The sequence below is a fragment of the Choristoneura fumiferana genome, chromosome Z (assembly GCF_025370935.1).
Source record: "Choristoneura fumiferana chromosome Z, NRCan_CFum_1, whole genome shotgun sequence".
Lineage (NCBI taxonomy): Eukaryota > Metazoa > Arthropoda > Insecta > Lepidoptera > Tortricidae > Choristoneura > Choristoneura fumiferana.
In genome coordinates this window covers 30,522,805-30,548,210 of record NC_133472.1, presented here as the reverse complement: position 1 = coordinate 30,548,210, position 25,406 = coordinate 30,522,805, and the positions used below count along the sequence as shown (strand labels likewise).

Sequence of the window (25,406 nt, the reverse complement as noted above, 5' to 3'; positions counted from 1 at the left end):
TAGAGACGGCGTCACATTTAACCGTCAGTTAACACTAATCAATAACCAACTAATAGGGGGGGGGGGTGAAACAGCCCCATAGTCCAATCCGCTGCTTTACATAGATTGTATCTGGTATTTATATCGTACTTGTATCTACAGCCGAACAAATGTTCGCTAAAAATAAAGATTAAAGCGTTTATCTCTGATTGGTGGTCGATTGACTAACTGTACCTTTGAGTACATTGCAAAATAAGTTTATGATAAATATTTCATTTTTAATACTAAGCTATTTTTGCTGACTGTACTTGTATTGTCACCCAAACTACATTTACATACAAATTTTTGGTCGATGCATTAACCGTTGAAGAGTTCCGTCCTGTGGAGACGATCCTGGCCTGACTACCAGGATGTCACTATCAGATTATTTTACCTATTTTCACGCAATTTACATAAGTATTAAGTTTACCTAATTTCAAATCGATCCAACTCCTAGAAGTTGGTCGAATTTAACTTGCAATGTTTTGATTACATACAGACAGATAGACAGACAACGGGACAGTTGGAACTAAATAGAAGCTTGTAAAATACAACAACCAAACAAACAGACAACTCTAATTAGTTCAGCCTTCCAAAGCGGCTATATATATTTATAGTTATATTGTTAAGTACCTAAGTAATTGATAATATACGTCAATCGCCTTTTTGGCTGCAAGTTATAGTTCAGGAAATAAAAAGTGTTTCATACAAGTTGCAGTGACCGTAAAACCTATAGGGTACTTATGTCAATAACCATCTAAAACGACCCTATACTGCATTCACTAAATATTCAAAGCTACCTACAACATACCTACAATGGTTTGCACGGAACCCCTGGGTGCGCGAGTCCAACTCGCACTTGGTCGGTTATTTTAAATGCCTAAACGTTGTGAATGTAAAAATGAAATTAATTTCTTCAATTAAGTGAGCTGTCATTTTTACTACACTGCTGCCATCTATCCTCCACTAAGAGAAAATAATACTATTGTGCATGAAAAACTGAAGATTGCACAAAGTAAACGTTGTTCTGAAGCCAATCGATCGCCCAATTTAGTTTCTCTGAATGTCACCAGATGGTAGTCTATGTTGTGATATTTTAAATTGTGTGATTGCAACCGTAATCGAAAGGCTGACTTGCCTACGATGAACGATAATTGGTTTAAAGTATTGGGGAATATCTAAATTCCTTAAAGACCTTAAATATTTTGAAATAATTGGTAAGAAACCTGAAACAGAAAATGTTCCAGTCTCAATAGAAAAGGTTTCTTCTAGAAATACTTATTTAATTTCGCTTCTTCATACTCGTAGGTATATTCCCTAAATTGTGAAAGATGAATGGAAGAAAACACAGGAGACCTTATCTCGGCATTGAGGCATCAATCGTTACAACGAATGAAACTGCCTTAAAAACTGCCACTTAGTGCTTAGGTCTCTCTTCTAAGTCGCTTTGCTCTTGACAGATGGTCGTGGTGCCAGTTGAGGATCAGAAGTGAAACTTCATGACGCCTTTCTTGGGAACATAGTACTTAGTAGAACATAGTAGTGGTTTCCTTTTGCCTTCCACAATGTAGTGCTGGAGTCCGGAGTTCATAGTTGGCAATAGTGAACGCCCAATCTCACATTAGGCCCCTTAGTCGCCTTTTACGACACGCCCGAGAAGAGAATAGGGCCGTCCTGTTCTAAAACCGGGCACGGCACGGACTTAGTCTAGTAGAGATAGTTATATACATTGTTGTAGAGGCTGGAAAGTAAGCAATAGATGAACGAGTTAGTTTGAAGGCCGGCCCGAAGGGGAGGCCTTCGATAATACGAGTTCATCTATTGCAGTTTTGCCTGAGACTAAACATTGTGCTTTTCACGACCACTGCGAAGAAATAAAAACATTTATCACAAAACAAACAATAACAATCCAAAGACTGCGTTGCTCCCGCCGATTTGTTTTTCTTTTGTGACATATATTTTTTTAAACGTGTCCGTTCTTAGTATCCAGTACCCAAACCACATATTTAAAAAATAAAAACGTCATCCTCGTCATGTCCCTGCGGCAGCACGACGAGCATGACGAGGATGAGTACTCGTGCATTAAGCAGCGTGGCTGTTCAGCCCTTAGTTTCATACTAAAAAATAAATAAAGCAATTTGTGCATATTATGCGTTTAAGAAAAAAAAACACCTCGTAAGTAAGTCAAAAATGACGTATTCTCATTGTTCAATTTAATTTTATATGCAGCAGACGATTACTTTTGATTGCTCCGATTGTCGGTTTCAGCACGCCGGGAATAAAACTCTGAAATATGTTCTAAAAAGTCGTATCGTACCAATATCGTACTATGAAAACATATATTTATACAACCTGTTACCGTAATGTGTTACATTGTTATCGTGTTTTGCGAGCCATAAATAAGTCAGCTGTAAATGTACATATAGGCAGTTTTGTGTACTGGATTTAGGTTAGGTATCAATTAAAAAATTAAATGAAATGAAAATGAAAATTATTTATTTCAACATCCAGATGCATGCAAAAAGGCTAGAGATCTCCTAGTAGGTATAGGAGTATACCTGTGACAGGAGAACCCGCTCTTCTAGAATAAAATGTAACCAACATGACGGGGACAATAACTTTAGCTTAATTAATTAATATTTAGTATACAATTTTAAGTTAGCTGACTTAAAATATTACAACCTATTATGTTAATACAATCGTTATCAATATCATATCAATGGCCACCTTTTCTAGCAGTGACATGAAAAAATAATTGAGCTAAGATTGTAAGTCAAATTAATTAGATATCATGACAGTAAAAGTAAAAAGTATTTATTCACTCCACTACAAAGTACAATACAGAGACAGCAAGTACAACACAGTCTTAAAATAGTTGACTTACTTATGCGGTGAAGTCTGGTGCCTAAACTAGGGGAAACCTGTATGTCGGGTCACCAGGTCTCCAGTCCTCAGAGGGCAGTGTCTGTTATTTGCATATTAAAGCGTACTTATATAAAAATCATAGTCACGAGACTATTTAAGTGACGATTATATATTAGGCAATGTTCACGTGTACGATGCCAATGTAACATTTGAAAAATAAGCGGCCAAGAGCGTGTCGGACATGCCCGGAATAGGGTTCCGTAGCCATTACGAAAAAATTAAGTGATATTTAAAATATTTTTTCTAAGGATTTCGTATTTTGTACGGAATATTCCAAGTTAAGGTATATTTTATAGGCGGCTATTTACTCTTAAACTAGAAATAATTCTCAAGAAAACTTAACCTTTATAGTTTTCCATGTAAGCTTGACTTTAAAGTTAAATATTTCGCAAACATATCACTGAATCGAAAAATCGTTTTAGTAACCCCCTAATGATTTTAAAAGACCTATCCAACGATACCCCACAATACAAGATTGGATGAAAAAAAAATAACCCTCACTTTACGTCTGTGGGAGGTACCTACTCTAATAAAATTTTATTTTTATTTTTTATTGTACCATTTTGTCGGCATAGTTAAAAGCCGCGGACGGACAGACAGACAGACATGGCGAAACTATAAGGGTTCCGTTTTTGCCATTGTGGCTACGAAACCCTAAAAATGATAAGGAGATATTTTTCTATGACAGAATTTTACTGAAATAAATTATGTATATTGTTTATATTATGATAAAATCCATAAATTTAGTTCTAGCCAGCTCACGGCTAGCACAAGGTCAGCAAGTGACTAATTAGAGCTACAAAATCGAGCGCGAATCTACAGGCGGCTTATAAAAAAAGTTGAGAATGACACGATCGTTTTATTTTCAATTTAAAGATATTAGCAATAAAGCGGCCAAGTGCGTGTTGGGTTACGAGCAGTGTAGAGTTCCGTAGTAATAGGTATGCACCAAATATTTTTTTTACTTACTATTAAAAGCAACAAAAACCATGACTAACAGATAGGAGGAATAATGTCATGACTGATAGTTTTCTTAATGATTTGTCAGTTTTGTTTGTTTATACCCTTTGTTTTTTCTGTCTTCATTTTTTTTAAGTTTTCTTATGACAATCAATCAATATATTATGTGCATTACTCGTACACACTGTTCGGAGTGAACTTTGGGAAATACTTTAGGCTATGCACTAAGTAAATACTTACGTACCGCTCTTTATAACACCATTTTATGAAGAAATAACTGGCTAAGTTTAGCTATCTGTTCTGATGTTTAGACCTAGGTATTTAAAGTCTTTTGAGTACTTTATACAACTTTGTATTTTTTAAAGCATAACTCTGAAGTTCCACTATGTAGTGGGTTTATACCTTCTTTCCACCGTCGGCTCTCTATACCATCCTACAAAATTCGTACTTTAAGTAAATAACTATCCTCAATCTCTTATAAGGTTTCGTGTTGAAAATATAAAAGAAAGATTGAAGTATTTAATTACGCGATATTAATTAAGTAATGTTGGGTATATTAAGTATTTCATTAATAAGGATAAGATACGCTCGTTTTCAGTATTTTTAGGATTTCATAATGAACTCGTGTAGAGTTTGAAACACCTGTGTAAGTGATAGTTGGGTCTGCGTTATATATATATTACTCACACACACATTAACAGATACAAATTCTAAAAAACAATATTTGGATTTATGATTAAAATATTGAAATTACTCTCTTAGGTTGGGTGGGTTTTAGCGTGAGAATATATTATACATGTCCCACAGATTCAGCTTTCTTATTTAGATACATTTAAAGTAGGTAGCGAAGTATAACTAGATAATTAGTTCAAAAGGAAATAAACCACCGCAAAGTAAAGTCTGATTTAATTACTTTTTAATTTTAATTTCACGAATCACTATATTGACTTCTTAGAAAAATCTAATCGGCCTGTAGATTGGCATCGGCGTTAGGTCACTGTGACCCAATGATTGAAGCCAAATTATTCGTCAATACGGTTCAGTGTAGGTAGGTACGCGAATCAATCAGTGCCGGGGCCCAGGGTAATCAAAGATAAGCTAAGTAGTACTAATACTCGATTTTTTTATATAGCTTATGGAGAAAACGAACAGGTTACGAACGAACCTGTTAGAAAGCAATCACGGTCACTCATAACATAAGTAGAATTAGGGGTAGTTCAATAAGATGCAGTTTTGAAAAACATGTAACCTTGTCGAAAAAGAACTCAATGTCAGAATATTCTTATTGAACAGTCAGATTATTTTAATGAACAGTAAAACAAAAACAATAATTATCACAGTGACATTACTCAGTAAGTCATCACTCAGCGGCGGGCATCAGACGAGCAGATGGTGTCAGTCAAGGAAGCTTAGCTCACGTCAGTGCATTAGCACGCAGCTGCAAAATAATCAACGTATCTCCTAAAATCATATTGAAAAGAAGAACAAAAAGCTCGAAATATCTTTAAGGATAATAAAAAAAACAAAACTCAGATATTTCAAGTTATTAACTTTAACATGTTCATACTTGAAGCTGTCAAAGTTTATGTAGAGGTAGCTGTAGGGCAACAGAGCGACGAGACGGTTAAAATAGTTGTATTATTGTTTTAAAATGAAATAAATAAGGACCTACATACTATATGTTTCCTATTCCAGATAGTGTATTTGCTACATATTATATAAGACTTTTTTTAAAACAAAACGATCTATAGTTTACTGGTTTGGTTACATGTCCAGAACGTTCGGTACGCCCTTAAACACTGTAACTCCGAGCACGTTAGTGCTTTCTAAAATCCTTACCGACACGTACCTAATGTTATAAAAGTTCCGGAGTACGAATTACATTAGCCATATACCCCGGGGCTTTCAGGGCATGAACGATCTTGAAGAAATCAATGTTGCACGATGTATTTGCGTGCGATAGCAGTTCTACTTCATTCATCATCATCATCCCAGCCTATAATATACGTCCCACTGCTGGGCACAGGCCTCCTCTCAGAACGAGAGGGCTTGGGCCGTAGTTCCCACGCGGGCCCAGTGCAGATTGGGAACTTCACACGCACCATTGAATTGCTTCGCAGGTTTGTGCAGGTTTCCTCACGATGTTTTCCTTCACCGCAAAGCTCGTGGTAAATTTCAAATGTAATTCCGCACATGAATTTCGAAAAACTCAGAGGTGCGAGCCGGGGTTTGAACCCACGACCCTCAGCTTGAGAGGCGATAGGTCAAACCACTATGCCACCACGGCTTTCTACTTCATTGCCTTGTAACAATTCGTTCATGATGTGTAGTGTGCTATAGCCAAAATTCTTATTTAAAATCAACTTCAATTTAGAAAGAAGAAAGAGGAAAGAAAGAAAGAAAATACATTTATTTAACGCCATAAAACCATTTAATGAACTAAAAGAATTTCCTTGCTCACCCGCGACCTTACGATAGCTAAGCTTATGCAAAATATGCGTGTTCATGCAGTTCCTCCACCTCCACACTGTAAGAACACACACAAATCGCACAAACCCATCTATCACCACCACCACACTACACTGACGCGTTTCGAACTCAACCAAAGCTCACACCCCCGTATGCCCATACGCCCGTACGGTTGTGTCACTCTGAAGATGAGCTCTGGTTGAGTTCGAAACGGTCAGTGGAGTGTGGTGGTGGTGATAGATGGGTTTGTGTGATTTGTGTGTGTTTTTACAGTGTGGAGGTGGAGGAACTGCATGAACACGCATATTTTGCATAAGCTTAGCTATCGTAAAGTCGCGGGTGAGCAAGGAAATTCTTTTAGTTCATTGATTGGACCTCCGCAAAGTAACGCCTGATTCAATAAATTATTATTTATTAAAAATCTTTTCTAACTTAATTTGATTAAGATTGAACCGAAGTCATCTTACGAAAATTTAATATTTTTTGAGTTTTAAATTATCATGTATTTTTAGGAAACCAGCTAGTGCACCCTGTTTTTTAACTCTATACCCTACTCTTTGGCTAATGTCAATCATCCGTGCCCCGAGAGTCCCGGAGTATGAATGAATGCCTATACCTACACTGTACTATACAGTATCCATCAGCTAATCTTTTAAATATTTTTTATTATCCTTGAGGGATTTGCGGTGATAACACAGAATACGTAATAGTACAAGTACTTATACTTAGATGCAGCCTGTAGACAGACCTACCTAGTTATGAAATTGCCCTGACTTAAACAACCGATTGCAACTAATACACGTTTAATAGGTAAGCTGCATAAGTCCAATATTGTTATTTTATTGTAACCGTGGCCATTATACCTACAACTTAATTGAACGACTGTGTGTACATTAAACGTATTATTGTTGTAACGTGTGTGTTGTTATGGTGATGTTCAAAAGACATACATCTACAAAGTAAATTGTAATGTCACCTCTATATTTAATGTGCGCGTCCACTGCTTCGGAATCGGAGCGTACGCACCGTACGGAGCGGACCGATTTGTTGTTTTGTATAGATTTCTATGGCGCAGAAATGCCGATCCAGTGCACGCAGTACCATAGAAATCCATACAAAGCAACAAATCCGTCCGCTCCGTACGCTCCGATTCCGATGCAGTGGTCGCGCAGCTTTAGTGACCTCTCTCTCTCTCTCTCTCTCTCTCTCTCTTGATTCTCCCTCTCCAATGTCTCTTACAAAGAGAGATTGCATTGAGAGGGATTTCAGTGCCTAATGATATCTAGTTACTTAGCTAAGTGCAGTTCCGATATCTTATAATACTTTACTGAATCAGGCGTTAGGTCCTTTGCGGGGTCCATATTAATGAACTAAAACAATTAATTTGCTCACCCACGACCCTACGATAACTACGCTTATGCAAGATATGCGTGTTCATGCAGTTCCTCCACGTCCACACTGTAAGATCACACATAATTCACACAAACCAGCAGGGTGTCCGGGTGTGTTCCTCTGAAGATGAGATCTGGTTGAGTTCGAAACGCGTCATTGTAGTGTGGTGGTGGTGATAGATGGGTTCGTGTGATTTATGTTTGTTCTTATAGTGTGGAGGTGGAGGAACTGCATGAACACGCTTAACATGCATAAGCGTATCTATCATAAGATCGCGGGTGAGCAAAGTAATTGCACTGGTTCATCTTATAATATCAAATGTCCCGTTGGCTATATCTTAGGTCAAATCATGTGATTGGACAAAAACATGTTGAGCAAACAGAATTATTTTTAATGCAGCTAAATATATCCCAGTGCATTCTGCATGAACATCTTTTATTTACCTGCCGATACTCAGACCTTCGACATTCTCAAGTTGCTCATAACAATCTATTCTAAGCCAATCAGAATTGGCAATGTATATCTTTGATCAACAAAATGAATAATCGCGTCTATTTTGAAATCGCAAATATTGTTTTCATTTGGCAGGTGCTGGTAAACGAAAGTTTGAGATAATTAGCCCAAATAGTTTTATAAATAACTTCATTCAAATTATATTGCCGTAAATAAAATGTCATTGAATTAACATATAATCGTCTGCCAACAAGAAATCATCCATGTAAACTCGTGAAGAACCGTTAGCTACGATTTATTATAAATAGTATTACGCTAAATGACGAAAACGCACAAATTACATTATTTCATTTCATAAAAACCTGCCAACTGCCAGTACCACACGCAGAATAGGGTTCTGTACTAATTTGGCGAATATTACTCAATACTCGTTTGTATTCACATTATTTAATTGATTTTACACATTGACATATTTTTTGTTGTTAATATTATGAGTAAAAATTTATGTTTTTTATTTAGATCATGAATTTTATTGTAATTTTATATTTTGCCGATCTTTTTGTGAGCTCCTTATTTATAGTCTTAAGATCCAAATTAGAGAGAATTTGCACCCATCTGTTTAATGAATGAAAAATATTTTATATCAAATTTAGTATGTTTAAAAATATATCGCGAGTGGGTTTGATAAAAATTCGTGGCCAAACTATACCTAATACAAAAAATGAAATATTTCTTTTTGTTTAACTCATATACTCATGAATTTCACGAATAAAATTTTATACCAATCGATAGTATGAATGAAGGCTGTAAAATGTATAAACGTTGGGTTCTCTATTTTTCTCGAGGCATAACTACAAGTTGGCAGGTTTAAATCAATTCTAGTTTTTATCACCCATATGTATAAAAAAAAAACTTGTATCGCATGGTTATGGTTTAGGGTTACCTAGCTGCAAAAATCTGATTCGAATTTGCATGACGGTTGTTTTTTTTTTACTTTGGCCAGGATTTTTTATCCAACCCACTTGCGGTAAATTTTTAATATTTTTTTTTAAGTAAGTAAGTCGTAAGCTTCGTAGTTTCTATCTGCGAACCGAGCCGTCTGTAGAAGTTAACGGAAATTAAGAAAAACACGGTATATATACGATAGTATGGCGTATGGATAGTGTTGCAGGTGGTAGGACCTTGTGCAAGGTCCGCCCGGATTGCTACCACCATCTTGCTCGCTAATCCTGCCGCGAAGCAGCATTGCTTGCACTGTTGTGTTTCGGTGTGGAGAGTAAGACAGCCGGTCAAATTGCTGGCACTTGAGGTATCCCATCTTAGGCCTCTAGGTTGGCAACGCAACTGCAATACTCCTGGCAGTGGTGATCTCTTACCATCAGGAGATCCACTTGCTCATTTATCATCCAATCGAATAAAAAAAAAGTATAAATATATACGATGTAAGTACTGCCGTGATTTTTAGGGTTCCGTAGCCAAAATGGCAAAAACGGTACCCTTATAGTTTCGCCATGTCTGTCTGTCTGTCTGTCTGTCTGTCCGTCCGCGGCTTTGCTCAGAGACTATTAATGCTAAAAAGCTGTAATTTTGCACGGATATATAAATAAACTTTGCCGACAAAATAGTACGTAAGGTGGGGGTGATTTTTATTTTCTCATCCAACCCTATAGTATGGGGTATTGCTGGATAGGCCTTTTAAAACAATTAGGGGTTTGCTAAGACGATTTTTCGATGTAGTGATTTGTTTGCGAAATATTCAACTTTAAAGTGCAAATTTTCATTAAAATCGAGCGTCCCCCCCCCCTCTAAAATCTAAACCGGTGGGTGGAAAAATTTGAAAAAATTCAGGATTGTAGTAAGTATATCAAACTTTGAAGGAAAACTATAACGGCTGAGTTTGATTGAGAATTATTAGTAGTTTATGAGTAAATAGCAGCCTAAGGTATAAAATATACCTAAATTTGGAAGATTCCGTATAAAATACGCAATCCTTAGAAAAATATTACTTAATTTTTTCGTAATGGCTACGGAACCCTATTTCGGGCGTGTACGACACGCTCTTGGCCGGTTTTTTCTCCAATCATATAGCAATAACTTACCTTAGTGCACATTGGACAGTAACAAATTTTCAATTTGAAGCTTAATAAATTCTGCAAGCGATTACTTGCGTTTTTGACTACTAAGATAAGACACAGTACTGAGATAATTATGAGACCCAGGTGGCAATCCTCAGAAAGCTTACTTCTTTCTTACTTCTAGTTCTTCTAGTTAATACCTACTGGGTGTTTTCGTAACTTCAACTGTAGTAACATGCACACTCCCAGATCTATTTAGGTACTAGCTGTTACCCGCGACTCCGTCCGCGCAGAATTCGTTTATCGCTATCCCGCGGGAACTATGCAATTCACCGGGATAAAAACTATCTTATGTCCTTCCCCGCGACTCAAACTATCTGTATACCGAATATCATCTAAATCGGTTCAGTGGTTTTGATGTTATAAGGTGACGAACAAACAGACTTAAAAACTTTCGCTCTTATAATATTAGTGGGATTTATACCTATGTAATTGCATTATGTTATTACTAGCTTTTGCCCGGGACTTCACCCGCGTGGAATTCGGTTATCGCGCGCTGTTCTCTCGGGAACTGTGCATTTTTCCGGGATAAAAAGTAGCCTATGTCACTCTCTGACCCATAAACTATCTCTATGCCAAAAATCACGTCGATCCGTAGCTCGGTTCCGACGTGAAAGACGGACAAACATACACGCGAACACACACTTTCGCATTTATATTATTAAGTATGGATATGACCGGAATTAAACTAGGAATGATATTCCCTTTACTTACAGCAAAACTTGCTGTTACCAACATTTATTTTAGAGAACTTAGAACAGAATCTTATGCTGTAGCCGACTAGGCGTATCAAATTCTTCTGTTAACAATCAAAATGTAAAGCACCCTTATCTAATAAATTAACCGGAGTGTTAACCTAGACGAAAATTGAAAAAAAGGCTAAAGGCTATGATAAATTAGTGATGATAACGTTCCTACCTATTTTATTTTATGTATGTACGTTCTGGGAAACCGAATCGCGTACACTAGGATGGAACCTATTTACAATCAATTTCAATATGCGGCGATGTATCGATGTGTTAAGTATTTGATTCGCATGTCTTTTTAGGGTTTCGTAGACAAAATGGCAAAATCGGAACCCTTATAGTTTCGCCATGTCTGTCTGTCCGCCTGCGGCTTTGCTCAAGGACTATCAATGCTAGAAAGCTGTAATTTTGCACGAATATATATGTAAACTATGCCGACGAAATGGTACATTTTTTTTATTATTTTTTTTAGAGTACCTCACATACACGTAAAGTAGGGGTGGTTTTTTTTCTCATCCATACTTGTATTGTGGGGTATAGTTGGATATGTATTTTAAAACCATTAGGGGGTTGCTAAAACGATTTTCGATTCAGTGATTTGTTTGCGAAATATTCAACTTTAAAGTGCAAATTTTCATTAAAATCCATTTATACCGGTGGGTGGAAAAATTTTAAAAAATTAAGATGGTACTTAGTATATCAAACTTACAAGGAAAACTATTGCGGTTAAGTTTTCTTGAGAATTATTAGAACTTTAAGAATAAATAGCAGCCTAAGGTATAAAATATACCGAAACTTGGAATATTCCGTACAAAATACGAAATCCTTAGAAAAACATTACTTATTTTTTTCGTAATGGCTACGGAACCCTATTTCGGGCGTGTCCGACACGCTCTTGGCCGGTTTTTTAATTTGACTACGAAAGTGGCTAAATACTTGTTGCTGTCTTAACTATTATACCTTATTTATTAAATTATTTCAAGATAATCTATTTGGCAAATGGATTAACTGTGAACATAATATTTATAGCGAAAAGATTTCACCCTGGTACGCGGTTCAGTTTATTTGATTATACCTATTTGTAGAGTCAAACCATTTGTGATCCACCACAGAACGCTTCCACACGTCTCGAATCCTTACAGACATGTTACAGACAAAGTCGCGTGCAGTGACAGATGTGGGTAGCATTTTACATAATTATCTAAAAACATCAAAAGTTTACAAATGTGACAAAATAACACCAGTTTGGCTCTTTTCCACGAATTACTTTGCAAACATTAATAACTTTGTTCCGTTGCTTTTTAATTTTAATCATTGTTCTTCGTTTAAATAAATACCACTTTTTTGCTGCCAAAAAACCTTCATAGAGTTTTTCTACTCCTGAGCATTTATTTGACAATTAAAGGTTCACGAATACGAATATACATAATAAGACCGGGAAAAAGTTAATGACTCTATGGCTCATAAAAGCACACTATATTGTCCTATGGGTGCTTTGAAATTGCTTTGAAATTCATAATAATAATAATAATACAGTTCAATAACCTTCCTTTGACAGTTAACTATTTTAATTTAGGATTCCTAACCTCTATTTAGAATAAATACAGTATTACCAACATTAAACTGAAATTATTTCACAAACATTTATTTTTATGCAGTTACTAATCAATAATCGTTTAAAAATAAAATGTATTGTCCATATACCTATATACCTATGCACATGCTGTGGGGGAAGGGCTTCGACTTCGGGCTTCTAATAGACTCTCGTTCGTAATTCCTTGTTTACCGCCCTTAAGACACAATGTACTATTAATTTCATACCGTGTTCAATGTGTCAGATGTGTGTAGAAATGGAAGTCTTTAGCCTCATGACGATGATTTTAAAGTACAACGTTGCATCACTTGGTCTTAAAACGCTCGTGGCGTCTGTCATAGCGATATTTGCCCGCGGCTCATATCGCTACCTACGCCAACTCGCGTTTTAAGACCATACTTATACAACAGTTGCATAAAATACTATTATGTAACCACTAACTTTACAAAAAAATACCTATTCCATAAAATATCTAAAAATTTGCGGAACAGATCACACTAAAAACACTATTTAGCGTTATACTACAAAAAATAATTTTGTAATCTGTTTACCGAAATAGGAGCTTATCTATGTCTACGGAGCTACGAGACGCTGACGGATAGGCATGGAAGTTTCACACCTGTAACACGCCTTGTTTTGTCATACGTATATAGAATTCCTATTTAATACAATACAATACAATAACTCTTTATTGCACACCAACACAGTAAGCAGTACAGAAAACACAGAGAGAACATAGAGATATGCATAGAGTAGAGACTTTCTATGGTAAGCAATAGGCGGCCTTACCGCTTCAGAGAATATTTGTTTGTTACAAAAATTAAATAATATGTATCTACAATATTCAAACACGCTCTCTGTATCTTTACTTTTCGGATTGAATATTATTTTGGGCGTTTATTCGAGCGATTCAACCGCCTCATTTGTCTGGTCACATTTTTTCGAATTGGCTGTAGATTTTGATGTCGTTTTCGATTGTTTGTTAAGAGTTCCTGTATTTCTACCAGATAACTAAAAAACTATATCAGAATATTGGGCCATTTTTACAGAAAAGTGTCCAGATGAATGAGGCGCTTGAAACGCTCGAATAATCGCCTTTTTACGGACATATTAACTGGCCATTCATTGCAGCGACATTTATTTACCAGTCCAATTAAATACTTGCTTGTGTCTATAGAAAAATAATTTCCTGCATACTGCATAAAATAATCTATCTATCTTCTACATAGTATAAATAAAAATGAATCGCCCAAATTTATTTATGTACGCGCATAACTTCAGAACGACGGCACCGAATTGGATTTTTTGTTAGGTTCCTTATAGTTACGATAAATGTTGTACAGAAAAAAAATAAAAAAAAAGATTGGAGCTGCGGCGAAGCCGCGGGCAACAGCTAGTTGTTTATAAAAATCGATTGTTGCGGTCATAAGCGTCACAATATTTGGCAGCAATAAAGCGACAGGAATTCGCTCGTGAGAAGCATGGTCACGTATTGACAGAACGTCATTGGCAACTATTTAACATCACACGCAGCGCTTGCGACAGCCAGGTGGGGTCGCAAAGAGATAAATCGGGAGGCTCCGTGCGACACTGAGGGACGCCGCTACCAGTCGTAGATAAGCGATCACCCGATCCACACGTTTCTCCAATCCCAGTTAGGTTCGTGGACCATAGTGCTGTGTTACCCCTTTGTTCATTTCAACAATAATCTGAAGTGCAAATTAAAATAGTGCATTGTGGTTTTGTAATAACGTAGTGGTTTTTGTACCCAGACACCCACCACCTTTCACTATGTGGGACGACGCTGATGTTGAGGAAGAGACCCCGGCGCCAGAGCCCGTCGTTGAGGAGGCGCCCGCCCCCGAACCGGAGCCCGCGCCCGAGGCCGAACCGGAACCCCCGCAGGCCGTCGTCAAGGGAACAGAGCCTAAGAAACTAATATTCAAACATTGGGTCAGGTTAGCGAGCATAACAAGTGTGTTAGTGGTATAACAGTTTAGGAGTTAGTTTTGGTGCCGCTTCGCTTTTTGTTTGATTAACTCGAATTGTTTTGCCTTTCAGACCTAAATTCCTCCAATACAACTACCTTTACGACTACCGACGCAATTACTACGACGATGTGATCAATTACCTGGACCGACGGAACAAGGGTATCGCGACGGAGACGCCGCGCGCGCAGACGTGGGGCGAGCGGGCGCTGCGGACGTACCTGGAGCGCTCGGGCTCAGCGAGCAGCGCACGCGCCGCCCGCAGCGACAAGGCGCTGCTGCGCGCCGTCTCCACCGGCGCCCGCTTCCACCGCTACCACAGCAAGTCCTTAATCTCGAGGAAGTATTCCACGCTCGGATTTAACACCGTCTCCATCTAGCTTCGCTCTAACAACCTCGCTTGGCCTCGCTCCGTGGACTCCTCCCAGGCTCCCGCGTGACCTATGATGTGGTACTGTTACAGGATTTCGTTGGCGTGACGTGGCCCGCAATTTTCACCGCACGAGCGGTACACCTATAGAGTAACCAAACTCCGATCGGAATCCATCCGCATTCCTATATTATTTTGTCTGTTGGTAAGGCAATAAACGTTTAAGTTTACTAAACTTCGTTTTAATTATTCTATTTGTGCTTGCGTTTTAATCAATTACCTATCGAGGCAAAACAACGCAACGCACTGTTTGAAGTACTTGATTTATTTATATGCAGGTAATCTAAATATATCTGCTGTGTTTTGCTAGAGTAATTTTTTTTTCGTGTGTTATTATCATGTCAGGTGTAAATTTTGTTACATTGTTAAATATTTACCTTTTAAATAATGATTGACTACTCGTAACCTAATTTATAAACGATATTTGAAACATTTCTAGCAATGCAAAGCGAGATAAATTTAATTTTTTACTTGATACTAGTGCAATGCGATGTCAGTAGATCAACATAGAGTACTCAAGAAATTTTACAGATCAGACTGATCCAGTAGCAAGATCTGTGGGAATAAAAAAAAAAGTTAAGGGCCCGTATTGCGGATCTATGTTTATAATGTCGGATTGTGCCTACTTTATAACTCACCGACGCTACAGTAGGTACTACATTTTCGGTCATTTTTCGCATTTAATCTAAAAATAAAAATCTAGAGCTCTGAAACCAATAAAACGTACCTACACATTTTTCTTTCATACGGACTTCGACCCCACATGACCCCGACCAAGCTAAAACCAGCACTCAAAGTTAGGCACAGACCACTCATTAAATAACCATACAGTTACGGCGATGCAGTTATGAGTTGTTTCACCTGCTGCTGGTAAATCGAGAAAATACCTACCTCATTTTTATAAGGTTGATCCGTTTAACATTTACCTTTTTGATTTTGACTTGAGCTTTTCTGTGAAGAAAACACATCGCGAACGGACGCTTTGAAGCAATTTAGTGGTGTGTATGAAGTTCCTGTCTGAAAAACGCCTGGGAAAGTTATATTATGATCCATCTCATACTAACTAAAGGATGCCAGGGTCCAACTGGGACGTGCTCGTAGATAGGCTGGCGACCATGACAACGACATCGCGACAGCGGAACACAGCGGCAGTCCAAGTGTCTCTTTAACATGTGTAGGTATACTATATTTAGGGGCTGTTTCACCATCCACTGATTAGTGTTAACTGGCGGTTAGGTGTGATGCATTTGTTTTGTTCGAATAGACGGAGATGCACATTAAGTCGCACATTAGTTAAGAAAAAACGTAAGTACTGCACTTAGAAACAAAGAAGAGAAGTTTACCATAAACCATGCTGAACGTACGTGCCTTTTCCGGCTGCAGACCTCACATGACATCCTGGTATTTTGCCGCGTATCGCTTTCAACTATTTATATCTCGTCTACATATTCAAACTCAAAGTCAAAGTCAAAATATCTTTATTAAATTTAGGCTATAACAAGCACTTGTGAATGTCAAAAAAATCTACCACCGGTTCAGAAAAACCTCTGTTGAGAAGAATCCGGCAAGAAACTCAACGAGGTATAATAGAAACCTTGATTTATACTCCACTCCTCCCAATGACCTAAGCACCTCTTTTACAGAGTTTTTGATCTTATTTCGTTAAGTAGGGTTATCCCGAGTTATTGAAAGAGACTCGAACTTTTTTTTAACCGGAAAATGTTGTGATAACTTTATAATCCATACTGCTGAACTCACTTAAATAAAGTAGATATCTTTCAAAGCATGATAGACTTAGAATTACTTAGTGTATGTAATCATTTAAATAAAAACTCCAATTTTCAGGTTTTTTTTTAATTTATTCGGTTAAGAAGATAAGTAACCTTTGATAATTTTAATTCATGTAACAAAAATTACGTATATTTCTTTGAAAAGAAAAGTGTGGGTTATGTGTGAGTATCGAAACCGAAATTGTCTTCTACAATTGCCTTCAATCAAGACGACAGTTGACTGTAAAGACAATTAAAAAAAAACGTAAAATGACACTTAATCCAATGTCACATAAAATCTGTATGACACATCCACTCAACGCCCGTGGCATCTAAAATAACTTATCTTTGACAGTTCGGTGAATGTAATCATTTGGGAGGCGGCCAAAACGACGGGATACCTAGCAGGTAAAGCAGGCAAACGGCCAAATTGAAGATAATTAAATGTTACAATGACCAACGGAGCCTAGACATCGATTAGGTGGTCGAATAAGAATAGAAGTGGCTTGCGACATCGATACTAGGATATCACGGTCGCCGCAAGTGCATTCTTTTCGCCGACAAATTATTCTTACTCTGCTGCTGACAAACCTGCTGTAAACATAACATAGAGCTGTAGGTATCAGTAGGTACTAGCACTCTCAACTCATCTTTTGTTTTTGTTAACTTTGTTATACCTTTATACCTTTGCCTTTGGCATGCACTTTGTATTAGCTCCTAACCTATGTAAATAGGTACATTATTAGCTTTTGTTTAACTTGTAATGTCTGTTTGTATATTTTTTAAGGTCATATCTTGCAATTTGAATTTCGAATTGACAAATAACAACTGGTACGAATAATTTGAATTAAATGAAAACGTGGTCAATAAAAAGTACAGTCAGCAAAAAACTTTTATTAGGAATTCAACAATACTTCCAAGCTCGAACCCGGAACCTTGAGCTTTCATTGTCAAGGTCAGGTTGTCTTCATAGAACCCATCATAGTAGATGATTAATATGTATGTGTCTATAATAACGCTTATCGCATGACGCAAACAAATGTTACGATGGCAAGTTTAGACCTGCAAGAAAAATCCTGCAAGTTGCATTACATTGCGACGCTCGATTGACCACTTCAAACTCGTTCGCTTTACGGCCTCACGATGTATTGGAACTTGTAAGATTTTTCTTGCTAGTCTTAACCCGGCTTGGTCTACTGTTTGTTTTTTAGACTTCTAAATAGTGAAAGTAATAACACTAATAATATGCGAAAGACATTACATATTAATAACCATGTATTATACATATCAAAGTAAAGTAACATCACACGATTTATGATTCGTAACTGTCAAAAAAAGCGAGAATAATTGGTAATTACAATTATCAAAGCATCACTTACTTCAGCATCAAAAGTAGCTTCTCTTTTGTACTTTGTCGTTTTACAGCCATACAAGATTGACAAATATGGAAATGCGACTGTATAAAAGTGATTAGCTACTTTTGATGTTGACTGTACTGTTAAAAAACTACATCAGTAATTGAATGAAATTAATTCACTGCGTATAAATACATATAAAAATAATATATAGGTAATCTATCAGCATATCGTTTCTTTGGACAAAACACATAAATCTAAACAGAGGACCGAATGATCGATCAGCTTCAATGACTATAATATTAATGTCTGTTAATTTGCTTGCGCTCCCGTGCCAGACGTTAAAGCACTGGGACAGTAATTGTAATTAGTTAGTAGGATTTATCATCAATTTACCGACACTTAAATAATCGAACCTTTTTCTTTGTTGACGGAGAGGAAAAAATTGGTTACCTACTTTTCTGGTATCAGTTCGATTGTGCGAGGGTCACAGTTCCAACCAAACCAAACCTACTTTTCTGGTATCATTTCGATTGTGCGAGGGTCACAGTACTAATCTAACCTAACCCACTTTTCTGCTAACAGATTGATTCTGCAAGGGTCGCAGTTCTAAACTAACCTAACCTACTTTTCTAGTAATAGTTTGATTATGCAAGGGTTGCAGCTCTAACTCTGTTCTGGTAAGGGTTCTATCATCTATCTATTGATAATATTTATAAAATGTATTATGAAAAGTTTCCACCCTAGAGCCAGCTAGTAATAGTACACAAGGTTCAGTTTCCTCGACTGTACGTGTTGTCGATTATTTTTCATCACACTTGCTCGTAAACAGTGTCGTAACATGCAGGCTACCTTGGTTGCAACCCCCCTAATAAAACCCTCGACCTTAATGTGCTTGTCATGAAACCCGTGGTCGGTAGGTAAATAAGTCATTGCCCGTACTAATTTTCATGTCATGAAGCCCAAGGTCGGTAAATGAGTTTGTTACTGCATGGTGTGCTGCTGCTCCGTGCGCGCGCTGCACACGCACGCCATGCACATGCTGAGCTGGCACTGCCAAGAGCGCAGTCAGCAGTATTAGCAATTTTTGAAAAAATAATAGTTTTTCTTTTACAAATATACAATTTTACTCGCAAATGTGATGAAAAACATTGTATGTCGCACGGGCGGTACTAGAATTACGAACATCGACTCATTAAAGCTCTCAGTCTTCGACTTCGGGCTTCTAATAGACTCCCGTTCGTAATTCCTTATTTACCGCCCTTAAGACACAATGTACTATTACAACGTGTTGTAATAAAACTTCGAAGAAATGAACAACGTTGTTTAGTAATTCTTCCATTTCATATTGTTACAAAACGAATCATCTGCCAAATAGACATAACATCTAACAGTTACTTGGACAGTTTTTCTATGAAATAATACAAATTGGAATGAACCGGTCACCGAACAAAGTTACACCAAAGATAATACTAGAACAACTAAATGTTCCATGAATCGTTTTCGATAAAAATGATATTCGATGTAAAGTTTATCGGTACAAACAAGGAACACCCGTGGCTTAGATTTTGTAATACCCTTACCAAAGCTTGAAAATTTGGAATATACTTTGAGTTAACAGAGGAGAGATGTGTGATTCTGTGAGTAGGTACTTTATGGGCTTACAAGCCTTTGTGTAACTGCAACTAATGCAGTCTGTTAATGAATAATAAGCCCGTCCCCCGTGAGGCTACTAACTGGGTGTCCATTGTACAAAATCTAAGCCATACATGTGTTAAGTTTTCAATAGGCTATTATATAATTACGGTACAACTGTTGCTCTTTGAAAATTTCACAGAATACTTAGCTGTAGTTAGCTGTAACTGAATAGGCTTAGAACAACTACTGTTAGTCAAAAACAAGTTGGATTTCAAATCACAAAGATTACGAGTAACAGCTATCTAATATAATCATACAAAAATAAATCCAACGAATCCAAATATATTTATTTTCCAACCTAAGATGATTTAAATTTTCTGTGGGACATTGTTGTCGTGTCCAGAATAAACCGAAAGGCGTATGAGTTATGTCACAAACAGATAAATTTATTAACATTCCCTCACTCTGGGCCACGGTCTTGGGCGACTATTTATACTGCGTGCCCAGTGAAACAATTGTAAACTCTTTCGCCAATTGGAAAGACGTCCGACTCAGTGGCAGACATAAATTAATGTGCTCACATATAATGTTGTCTGACGATACGCTTCAGCATTCCACCTCGTACAACCATATGACTAAGGAAAACTGATTACGCAGCGGCATTGGAAATTACGTAAAGTTCTCTAAAAATACATCTTATATAAAATAACAAAGTAGGCACACAGTAGGACATTGTAATAAACAAAATATTCTTATAGCATTTCGTAATATTTTAACGACTCAGATAAAAAATCGTTTTCAAGTTTACTCAATTGGCACTGTTACGGATAAGTTGTGATTGTTATACAAAAATATAAGTAAGAATTTATAAGTTTAAAACTAAGTTTAAACTATATTTAAGTACAATACAAACATGTCATTTGCTTTTTTAAGAATATTTATAGCTTTTAGTTGTTTTACAAATAATCGGGAAGCCGCTTCGGAAAATAGCACCACAGCTGCTGGAACCGATCACAACGCCACCGACGGCCAGCTCTTCCTCAAAAGAATTGTCAATGGAGAGAGTAAGTATTTATTATAATAACCCTCCTTCGGGCAGTCGGGTAAAAATAGTTCTCTTTGACATCAGGTAATTTTGAGATAATGTACAAAAACTTGTTCTAGAAATATCTGAAAACCCCGGATACCTTGTGTTCACTGCACCTTACAAATTGTGTGAAGGTGGATGTAAGGGTGAAAACAACTTTGCAATGGTTTTCCCCCTGTTCGTAGGGAAGAAAGGGAAATCAGCTTATCAAAGTATCTACCCAAGAGACTATTCTACGGCCAAGAACAGGAACGCGCCGTTTAAACCATTGCAAACTAGATTGCCTTATACTACTTGTTCCCCATTTCAAAATTCCAACACAATGACTAATACTTCAAATGAAAAAACAGAGAGCACTACTTTAATTACAAGCGTAAAAACACCTGTAACAGTGAATTGTCCCAAGCTAGCCAAATGCAAACCAAAGCAACATAAACATAACCTCCGGACAAACTCTTTATTCCAAAATTTCCATAAGAATACGCCTTCAAAATTCACAATGAAACTCAGGTCGACTTTACGTCCATTATGGCTACGACCGTATCGACAAGGCGCTGGATATAACAGAAACAGAAATCATTACAAGGCCAGGCCTTATCGCACTATTCAAGTACCACATTGATTCATTTATAAAGTTGCCTAAGATAATTAAACATTAAAAAAAAAACATCAAACAAATAAATCAAATTTCACAGTATAATTTTGTTTTGTTTCAAACCTTTTTATAGGTAGAGTATCGTATCGACTCGTGTATGTAAAACTTCATGTGTTTTTCATCTTCTAGTACCGAGTATGTAGTTACGTTAAACGTGATTCTTGTTCAAATACCAACAGGTAACTACCAGTACCACTTGGATGGCATTACTGATTGTCGCTAACCCCATAGTAGCAGTTCACTTACCCTGGGACAAGTGGTCTTGGGATGTGCCTCAAGGACCTATAGAACATTTCTTTCGGAGACATAACGACATGCCCGTAAAATCACCACATTTCGTGTGTGAATGTCCTCCCAATGAAGGTCAGTAAAAACAGGCCACGCGCCACGATATTTTTCAGAAAAACATTTTACGTTAATCCGAAAGGGCATTAAATTCCTTGGCAATCAACTTTACGGCGGCGCCAACACATTAATGTTGTTAATTTAGTACTTATATAAACATGACATAAAAGGAGTAGGTAGGTACTTAACATAAATACTTACTTAGTTTTACATTAAACATTGATTTATATCGAAGTTCCCACGTCTTATTGGAAGATATCGTTCTAGAGCTCTTAAATTTATTAGTGACCTAACGATGTTTAAATATTTCTAATAAAGTTGTACATTTAGTAGGGATTCGTAGAAGGCCGTTTTTTTTCCAAAAAGTAGATAACTTAAATGTTTCTCATTTCATAGGCATTTTATTTTTAACTTACCATTACCCGCGACTCCAGCAGCGTAAAATTTGGTTATCGCTATTCCGCGGAAACTATGCAATTTTCCTGGATAAAAACAACTCTATGTCCTTCCCTTCAACTCAAACTATCTGTTTTAATTTTTTTACATAAATCGGCTCAGCGGTTTAGACGTAACAAACAAAGAAACAGACTTACAAACTTTCGCATTTGTAATATTAGTGGGATAGAAAACTATTTCGTTTGGCACGTAAATCAATGAAATAGTTAGACCGTATGTTTAAGCCAACTATTTGCGACATTTTAAAAATATAGTATCTTCGATACAGGTAATATTTTTCATCCCTTTAACAGATGGATGACGGTCGATCCAGAGCCGTCTTTACCTATAGTGCGGGGTGTGCGTTGCACACGGGCGCAGCGGTGTTAGGGCGCCGGCCGCGGTACTTTGTACCCATTTTGTACCTATTCCATTTTTGACTGCGCGCTTCCTAGATGGCGCTAAAGTAACAATTGCACACGGGCGCTACATGGGCTAAAGATGCCACTGGGTCGGTCGTACGTAGGCGGGGTCTTAGACCAACTAATATCTTCAACATTTCACAGAATGCAAGCTAGACTTTAAGTTGAATGAAGAAGCAGTAGATTTATTAAACATTAGAGGTGTTTTGAACCAAAAAGAAGTTCAGCAATTTAAAGACGACATGGAAATTATTAAAGAGAAGACTAAATCGTCGGTCCTTGAAAGATCCGCTCGAATGCGTAGAAATAATGACAAGGCTCCTTCAGAACAGTGCTGCTGTCCCCCGCAAACCGCAATGATGCCTACTTTTGTCGCCGAGAGACGGTTCAATAATGTTTTAGATGACCTTGCTTTTAGAAGAGAGGAAGATGCTCATGTAAATACCTTGCCTCGGACTCTGTAAATGTATTGAAATAAAAACGTTTCCTTTAACGTCCTTAAATTTTTTACATGGCTCTATTTAGCTTAAGTACAATTTTATTTTCACCTCAGCACCTCAAACAGGCAGGTTTTGCTATGAGAAATCAGTGAGCAAAATCGCATTTTGGCTTTTATGTGCTTTTTGGGTTTCGATCGTAACAGGGTAGTTACTTTTCCCTGCTGCTTGGTGTTCAAAGGGCTTTTTTTGGCTTCCGGAGTCAAAATCGCAAAAACGGAACCCTTATAGTTTCGCCATGTCTGTCTGTCTGGTTGTCCATCCGTCCGCGGCTTTGCTCAGGGACTATCAATACTAGAAAGCTGTAATTTTGCACGGATATAATTATATGTAAAGTATACAGACAAAATGGTACAATAAAAAACAAATACAATTTTTTTTTAGGGTACATCCCATAGACGTAAAGTGGGGTGATTTTTTTTTCTCATCCAACCCTATAGTGTGCCCCCTCTAAAATCTAAACCGGTGGGTGGAAAAATTTTAAAATATTCAGGATGGTAGTAAGTATATCAAACTTTCAAGGAAAACTTAAACGGCTAAGTTTGCTTGAGAATTATTAGTAGTTTAAGAGAAAATAGCAGCCTAAGGTATAAAATATACCTAAACTTGGAAGCTTCCAGAGAAAAATATTAATTATTTTTTTCGTAATGGCTACGGAACCCTATTTTGGGCGTGTCCGACACGCTCTTGGCCGGTTTATTTTTATAAAAGAATTCCGTATAATGCCTCTACAGTTAATAATAATAATAATAATAAATTTATTTGTAAACACCATGGCTTTGGAATGTCCGTCAGACCCCGAACTAGGCTGAGCCTGTATCTCGGGGCCTAGCAGTGCGTTGTATACACAATGTTTTACAATGGAGACACGTCACAGTACAGGTTAACAAACTGGTAGACAAAAAAGCTTATTACACAATTACGCTTCATTTTACTAAAATCTTAATTAATATCTAATATAAATGCAATTTTTAAAGAAAAAGATTTGTGTGTGTGTGTGTGTGTGTGTGTGTGTGTGTGTGTGTGTGTGTGTGTGTGTGTGTGTGTGTGTGTGAGTGAGTGTGTATGTGCGTGTGTGTGTGTATTTCATCGCTACATGCAGGGATGAAGGAGAGCTTCTGTGTCATTATATGTCAGGGACACTAACCACTTTTTTAGGATAGCCTTTACCATTCCTATGGGGTGCTGTTTGATGTCACACACTTTACAAACATTATTATAGACACGAAGATGCATATATGCTGGGGAACGCTTTGCAAAGGCAGACTTTCTCGGCGGGACGGGGACTCCTAAACGTCCGTTTTTTTAGAAGTTGCGCATGAGTTGGTGTGTGCTCGTACTGTCGCTTTTAGGATGTATAGTTGCCTGACTCTCAGAAATCTAGTCTCACGGAAGAGTGCGTCTGTAGAAAACCTACAAGGTTTCCTTAGCATCACCTTAATCACCGCACGCTGCGCCCTTTCCACCAGAAGTAAGTAAAGTTGGAATTAATATTTGTCAAATTGAATGAATTTGTAACAAATCTATTTATGTTTATGTAATAGAAATCTTATTAAAATCATATTTAAAGGTTTAATAACATTTATAATAAATTATACGTTTATTGTTCAACCTTTTTAATGACCCCAAAGATGAGGTTTTTTGCAGTATTTAAAAAATAAGTATGACTTTTACAAGAAGTTCTAAGTTTAAATTACAATGCATGTTATGAATATGAGATTTGTATTGTACCTACTGGACACTTTTTCGTTCCGAATTCAAAACCTTCTCTACTTACCGCTTTTCAACAATGTTTGGCATTCTTAACTTTCTGGTGACTTTTTAAAAATGTAATCGCGACTGTACGTATAATTTTTGAGTAAGGGTTTGAAATGTGATTAAATAAATTTGTTTCTTAATAATTGTATTATTTTTAAAAAGATGTGTTTGTTTTTAAACAGGTAGGTATATATGTGGTTTTATTGTTATGTTACATTTAAATTATGTTCTCGCTGCTGAGGTGAAAAATTGCATGTATCACATGAGACCAAAGTTTTTTTGCATCTCGTGTGTTTGAATCCCTTGCTGCTCTCAGGGTTCTAATCTAGAATCAC

General features: G+C 37.1%; 2 protein-coding genes across 4 annotated transcripts; both read left to right on the top strand.

Moving 5' to 3' along the window:
- The first annotated feature begins 14,235 nt into the window (after window positions 1-14,235).
- Window positions 14,236-15,285, top strand: fln (flightin). The gene is made up of 3 exons (XM_074103694.1): window positions 14,236-14,351; window positions 14,465-14,650; window positions 14,754-15,285. Exons 2-3 carry the CDS (start codon window positions 14,484-14,486, stop codon window positions 15,058-15,060), a joined length of 474 nt encoding a protein of 157 aa, XP_073959795.1. The 5' UTR covers window positions 14,236-14,351; window positions 14,465-14,483; the 3' UTR covers window positions 15,061-15,285.
- A 5,347-nt stretch (window positions 15,286-20,632) lies between these two features.
- On the top strand, window positions 20,633-23,313 carry LOC141439392 (uncharacterized). 3 transcript variants are annotated; one of them, XM_074103677.1, is made up of 4 exons: window positions 20,633-20,729; window positions 20,817-20,936; window positions 21,794-21,977; window positions 22,961-23,313. In XM_074103677.1, the coding sequence occupies exons 2-4, from the start codon at window positions 20,928-20,930 to the stop codon at window positions 23,278-23,280; spliced, it is 513 nt and encodes a 170-aa protein (XP_073959778.1). In that variant the 5' UTR covers window positions 20,633-20,729; window positions 20,817-20,927; the 3' UTR covers window positions 23,281-23,313. The 3 variants fall into 3 exon arrangements, with proteins under 3 accessions (XP_073959778.1, XP_073959784.1, XP_073959789.1); XM_074103683.1 differs by having other exon boundaries at window positions 20,642-20,729; window positions 20,806-20,936; XM_074103688.1 differs by having other exon boundaries at window positions 20,647-20,729; window positions 20,824-20,936.
- The last annotated feature ends 2,093 nt before the right edge of the window (window positions 23,314-25,406 follow it).

Coding starts and splice junctions, on each gene's coding strand:
- fln (XM_074103694.1), top strand. CDS start 14,484: ATGTGGGACGACGCTGATGTTGAGGAAGAGACCCCGGCGCCAGAGCCC. Junction 14,651..14,753: donor ATATTCAAACATTGGGTCAG/GTTAGCGAGCAT, acceptor TTTGCCTTTCAG/ACCTAAATTCCTCCAATACA.
- LOC141439392 (XM_074103677.1), top strand. Junction 21,978..22,960: donor TGAATGTCCTCCCAATGAAG/GTCAGTAAAAAC, acceptor AACATTTCACAG/AATGCAAGCTAGACTTTAAG.